This window comes from Tupaia chinensis, unplaced genomic scaffold (genome assembly GCF_000334495.1).
Source record: "Tupaia chinensis unplaced genomic scaffold, TupChi_1.0 Scaffold147369_1, whole genome shotgun sequence".
Classification (NCBI taxonomy): Eukaryota; Metazoa; Chordata; class Mammalia; order Scandentia; family Tupaiidae; genus Tupaia; species Tupaia belangeri.
Window position 1 is genome coordinate 14,047 of NW_006207220.1, and position 5,846 is coordinate 19,892.

The 5,846-nt window shown below is 41.2% G+C and overlaps 1 protein-coding gene across 1 annotated transcript in view; it reads right to left on the reverse strand.

Annotated features, from left to right (window-relative positions):
- Positions 1-768: 768 nt before the first annotated feature.
- The window catches only part of GRIA1 (glutamate ionotropic receptor AMPA type subunit 1), a 298,513-nt gene continuing 293,435 nt past the window's right edge, over positions 769-5,846 (reverse strand). The window contains exon 13 of the mRNA XM_006169676.2: positions 769-1,020. Coding sequence (XP_006169738.1) covers positions 769-1,020 — 252 coding nt within the window. The remainder of the gene's footprint in view (positions 1,021-5,846) is intronic.

The following is a 5,846-nucleotide window of genomic DNA, read 5'->3' on the forward strand; positions in this document are numbered from 1 at the left end:
GATAATTATTCTCCCTTTACAGATAAGGAAACTGAAAGCCAGGGAGATGATATGCCTTACTTTCTGTTAGATAGTTAGTAGTAAGTCTGAAAATTAAATCTAATTCTTCTGGCTCTACAGTTCTGCAGGACTCTTCCTTAGATGCTTAGAACAACTGTCAGAATTTCTTTGTGTGGAAGTAAAGTCCATTTTGCTTCTTTACTGAACTACGTATACTTTGCTAAAGAAATCAGTGTTTAGATAAGAATAGGAGCTGCCATTCGTTTGGTGCTATTCGTTTGGAGCTATTCCGATTTCCATAGCCAGAGTCTCAGGATTCAAGCTACATGATTTTTCATTTGGACAACGTGTCTATGTTTCTTTTGAGACAAACATTACAAACCACCTTTTGTCAAGTAATCCAGTTTGTTGGAGAACCCTGTCCATGGTCTGGTTGGATGCAAGGGTGTCTGGTAAAGGATGGAGTGTTACAGACTGCATGACAAAAGCACAAGGTTCACTGATGTTCAACACACTTGGAGGGGTAAGGTGAAGTGTGTGGAAGAACACATGGGCAGTGACAGTCACAGCAAGCGGAGGCTCCCAGGTCAATTTCCAACCTCAGGGCTGAAGATCTTGGGTGGCTGGAATCTTCCAGGCCCATGGGTGTTGCAGAAGAGCCCACGTGACAGCTTGCATTATGGCATCGGAGTCGTGTGGCAGACACAGCAGCTTCACTCCTGAGATGGAGGGGGGAGAGGGAGTACCAAGGAAACAAATCTTGGCTACTTACCTCAGGGCGGACCCCTTTGGTGTCGCAATGCCATAGCCTTTGGAATCCAAGTTACCTCCCACCTTCATGGTGTCACAGGGTTTCCGCTGCTCGATGTACTCATTCATGGTAGACTCCAGGAGGTATGCATATTTGCCCTTGGATTTCCTCACTCGGATCATCCCTTCCTCTGTGGTTCGCACAAAAACGGATGGTTCTGCTGACTTCATGTATGTCCACATCTTCTCGAACACAGCAATTTTAGACCTCTGCCAAGAGACAGGAACAAAGCCAGAATTAAGTGCTGGCTGTGCTTGGAATTGGGGTCGGCACACACACTAATGAAGAGCTGAGTATAGCTTGATCACACATTTATAAATGAGATTAGCTCAGGAAGAAACAAATTATGAGTGATTGCAAAATAAGAGGCTCTAATTAGTACCAGTAGGCTCTAAAGTACAAATATCTTGCAAATTCAGAATGAACAGAATAGCTCAGAATCTTTTAATTACTTCTAAGTAATTATGTTCCTCCTAAATATGGGAAGAGTTAAGAAACCAGAGCCTGTCTGCCTTTTAAAGACACTAAAGAACCTATCTGTTGTTCAGTAAGGCCATGTCTATAATGTCCAGAAGAAGTGGAGGGCTTATTATTAGTGGAATAGATTTTATCATTGGAAGATAATGCTGGAAAATTTCTGATCATGGGCTGTGAAGTTCTAGTCATCCCCTATTGCAAGATCTGTCCTCAGAATGTAAGTGGATGTTTTATAAAGCTAATAACTTGGGATTAAACATTGTCACCTGTTTATATTTCAAAAGCCTCCCAATCTAGTAAGACTGATTTCCTCCTAAACTCATCTTAGGCCTCTTCCCTTGGGGACTTTGCCTGGACTGTTTATTCCTTTTGCTCTGCTGGTTCTGTTCAGTACAACAGAACCATTTCATAGACCCAGAATGAGTCCTATGTATTGGCGGCTCTAAAAGCAGTAATTATTAAATTCTAGTGGCATCAACATCTTGTACATGAGATTGCAAAAATGCAGATTCTTCAGCTCTACATCTAGAGATTGTGATTTGGCAAGTTTGGGATGGGCCTAGAATAAGTCTTTTTTGAAATGCCCCTTGTGATTCTGATGTTTATGGCCTATGTGGCCCTCACTTGGAGAAATTGCATAGTGAGGGATGATATTTTTATTGGACTCATTGTCTGGGTCTTTCATTGAATGGCCAGGCTAGACTGCTGGAATTAAAAATCCTCTCCTCTTGTGCCTAGGTCTCAGTATGTAGAAGCTACCTGATGGTGGGGGATATCTTTCTTTTGGTGGGCTCTTTGCAGCCTAACTGAATACTTTGCGCATAGTAGGCCCTTAGTTAGGGTCCATGATCCAGAACCACAGATCAACCATCTTACCTAGCATGCTCTTTCTAAAGGGTGGCCTTTTCTTAAGTGGTAGATGTATTTTAGGGATACTTGAGTCTGGCTATTGAAATTTTCTTTCATAAATGGTCAAGTGTTAAATACATAAAAGGGGCCATTTTTGAAAATGACAGCTACTACTAGAGTATATAATCTATATAATCTAGTGTATTCTATATAATCTATGTATTCATGTTGGGTAAATTTACTTTACAAGCTAAGTGATGTATATTGATCAAATGTATAAAATTAAATATGAATTACAGATTTAGCCAATATGAAATTTTTATTAAATGTGTAATATATTTTCTCTATGCGCAGGTATTAGGTTTAATTCCTTGATGTTAATCAGTAACAGCTGTTAGTAAGATATTTACATACAATTATCATTTGAACATTCTGATCTATAAAGATACTTAAGGTCCAGGAAAATTCTAGGTTTTGAAGAAATATTAGTGGAAATTGTTACTGAGAATTGTAGGAATGCATTTGGTAGAATGAATCTTGAGTCAATAGTTCATAATTAGATGAACTAGATAATTGGTCTCACACTACTGTTTACAATTTGGAAAGAACAGAGAACTGGGAGTGGGACCTTTGGGTTCTAGGCTTGGTTTTACTTCTAACTCAAGATTTAGTCTATGAAAAAATCCCTTCCCTTTGTGTTTTTTTTTTTTTTTTGTCTTTTTAAAATTTATTATCCATTCATTAAATTGCTATACATTGTAAAGAGACTTTACCCAGCATGATTTACACCTGAGTCCAGCCCAGGGTGGGCAAAGACTTCTTAAGCAAGACCCCCAAAGCACAGGCAATAATCCCCAAAATAGACAGGTGGGATTACATCAGATTAAGGAGTTTCCCCTTGGGTCTTGGTTTCCCTAGTTGATACATAAGGAGTTTGGGCATGGTAATCTTTAAGTCTCTTGCTAGCTTGAAATATCTGATTCTTTACATGAAGACACATCATTCAAACAACAACATCAGTGTGAGAAAGAAGAAAGAAGGAGGCCAGGGAGGACTCAAAGGCTAGGAAGTACCCAGGACCAATTTTAGCATCTCCAATGTATTTAATGTTCTGTCACAGAAACAGAGAAATATATAAATTCAGTTGTGAACACATTTACAGATGATCTTTCAGGCACAAAACCAACAAAACATACAGCAGAGCAATTTCAAGATGCAATTTGACCTGACAGGATGGACACAGCAGGGAACTGGGCTGCTGACAGGCAGAGCTGAAGAGCCCTCTGGGCAACAGTATGCAGAAAAATTAATATGTCCTCTCAGTCTCACCTCAGTGCCCCAGACATTAAGGCTGTGCTCACAGATGTGTGGAGTAGACTGTCAGGAAAACCTGATCTCCAGGAATGGGAAGATAGCATGGGTGGCAGGGAAGACTGCATGCATACTTTGGGTATTTGTTCTTAGATCTCGTCTATCATTTGCAGCTCCCATGACCCCTCACACAACTTAATTAAACTGTCGATGGAGGATTAAGTGACTCTAAATTGGGGCTGCCAAGAAGCTCTGAGCTGCCATGGAGACTGGAAGCCAGATTTTTCAGAGACTGGTAGGAGAATTCTTGTCTCTGTATTTGCCCCTTTTGCCTTGGGCAGGTGGTAGTAGATCTTGTCTTCCCACCCACCCAGCAAGAAGTCCTGGTGGGATCATTCTCAAGGTCAAAGTAAGAGACGGAAGGGCTCCTGGGACATAATCTAGCACTGGTCTCTCTCTCTCATTTTAGAAAGCTTTTTACTATAGGGCATGCGTGCCTGCTGGAGAGACAGAGAGATAGAGAGACAGAAAGTGAGAAATCACTCCCCAGGAGGGATGGCCATGCAGCAATCCCTTCTCCTCCATTCTCCTCTCAGGATTTTGGGCATATATGCACACATGCCTTGTGTGTGTTTTAAGCCACTAGGTCTGGGACTCGAACCACAGTCAACTACATGGGAGTCCAGCAATGTAACTATTATACCATCTACTGGTCTTTCTTTCTTCCTTTTTTAAGAGAGATTTTGTTATACCTTGGGTGTGTTCACCAGAGGGACAGAAACTGATATATCACCTCCCGGGAGGATGGCCATGCCAAAATCCCTTCTCCATTCTCATCTTGGGATTTGGGGCATGCATACACATGTGGCTGGTGTGAGTTTTAAGCCACCAGGTCTGGGACTCGAACCACAGTCAACTACATGGGAGTCCAACAACATAACCATTACACCATCTGCTAGTCCCAGCGCTGGTCTCCTTTTACAGAAAGAGAAACTGATGCCTACAACGTGGCAATGAACTGTCCAAGGTCATGCAGCTTGTTAGTGGCAGAGCCAGGAGCAAAATTCCAATCCCTTGATTTCACATCTCCGTGTCTTTCCAGTGCAACCAACCACATCTCTTGTTCTGGTCTTTATATCTTACTTGTTGCAAGACCTTGGGGGAGTAACATAACCTTTCTGAGCTGCAGTGCTCTTCTTCTGACAATGGTGGTAACAGTATCCATTGCACAGTGTTGCCATGGGGATTTCAAGAGATCATAGCTCAAATGGGTAAACCAGTGCTCAGTACAAGGAAGTGTGGTGCTATTTCTACTAATAATTATACCCCCCTTCTAGGTTTTACTTTAGGATATGTGTGTCCAATACATGGCTTACTTGGTTTTCCTTTTTATATACTACTGATCAATCAAAGTTAGCACATGGTCTACAACGTATTTGTCACTAATGTAGTAGGCCTGGTTAGGGCTTGGAACATGCACTGCTTTGGTTCCAGAGTCCTAACTTTGTGCTGTGGACAGAGGCAGTAATATGTCAAATTGACATACTCATTAACAAAGAATTTCAAAGTGTTGAGCCCCAGCAGTGTCTCTCATTAGCTAGGGCATGACCATTTTCTTCTCTGGGCCTTAGCTTCTCCAGCTATAAAGTGGTGGGGTTAAACTAGATTTGTCCATGGGCCCCTCTGGCAACCTGAGTGATCTTTTAAAAGATCATGGCAACAGCAGATGGTGTAGTGATTACATTGCTGGACTTCCACATGGCCGACCCTGGTTTGAGTTCCCGATCTGGAGATTTGAAAATCAAACTGGGCATGTGTGCATACATGGCCAAGATCCCAGGAGGATAATGGTAGAAAAGGGATTGTGATGTGGCCATCCCTGCTGGGGTGTGATTTCTCATATTCCTTCCCACTGTGTCTGTCTCTCTCTCCCCAGTGAGCACCAAGTGCCTAAGGCAAAAACCTCTGGAGGGGGGGGATTTGTTAACAAGATCGCCACATTAAAAAGATAGCAAGTGAACAATAGAGAGGCAGGATGTTAGTGAGAAACAGATATGGCTTATTAAGTGTTGATGATGACACGTATAGTATTCTCAACTGGATTGGTCTAAGTATTTCATGATGGGCAAAGTATTTTTAAAAGCAAAATGAGAAATAGCGATGGACTGTTTTAAATAATAATAATAATAATAATAATAATTATGATTGGGGAAAACATAGAAAAGATATCGAATGCTGAAGTGGGGAGATTAATGTCTTTGTACTGACTGACATGCATGGCATTCCCTTTTGAAAAAGCAATGTAATACACTGTAAAGTTATATGTAATCCAATGTAATATAAAGAAGATTATGATGATAATAAAAAATTAAAAAAAAAAGATAGTAAGGCTCAGGGG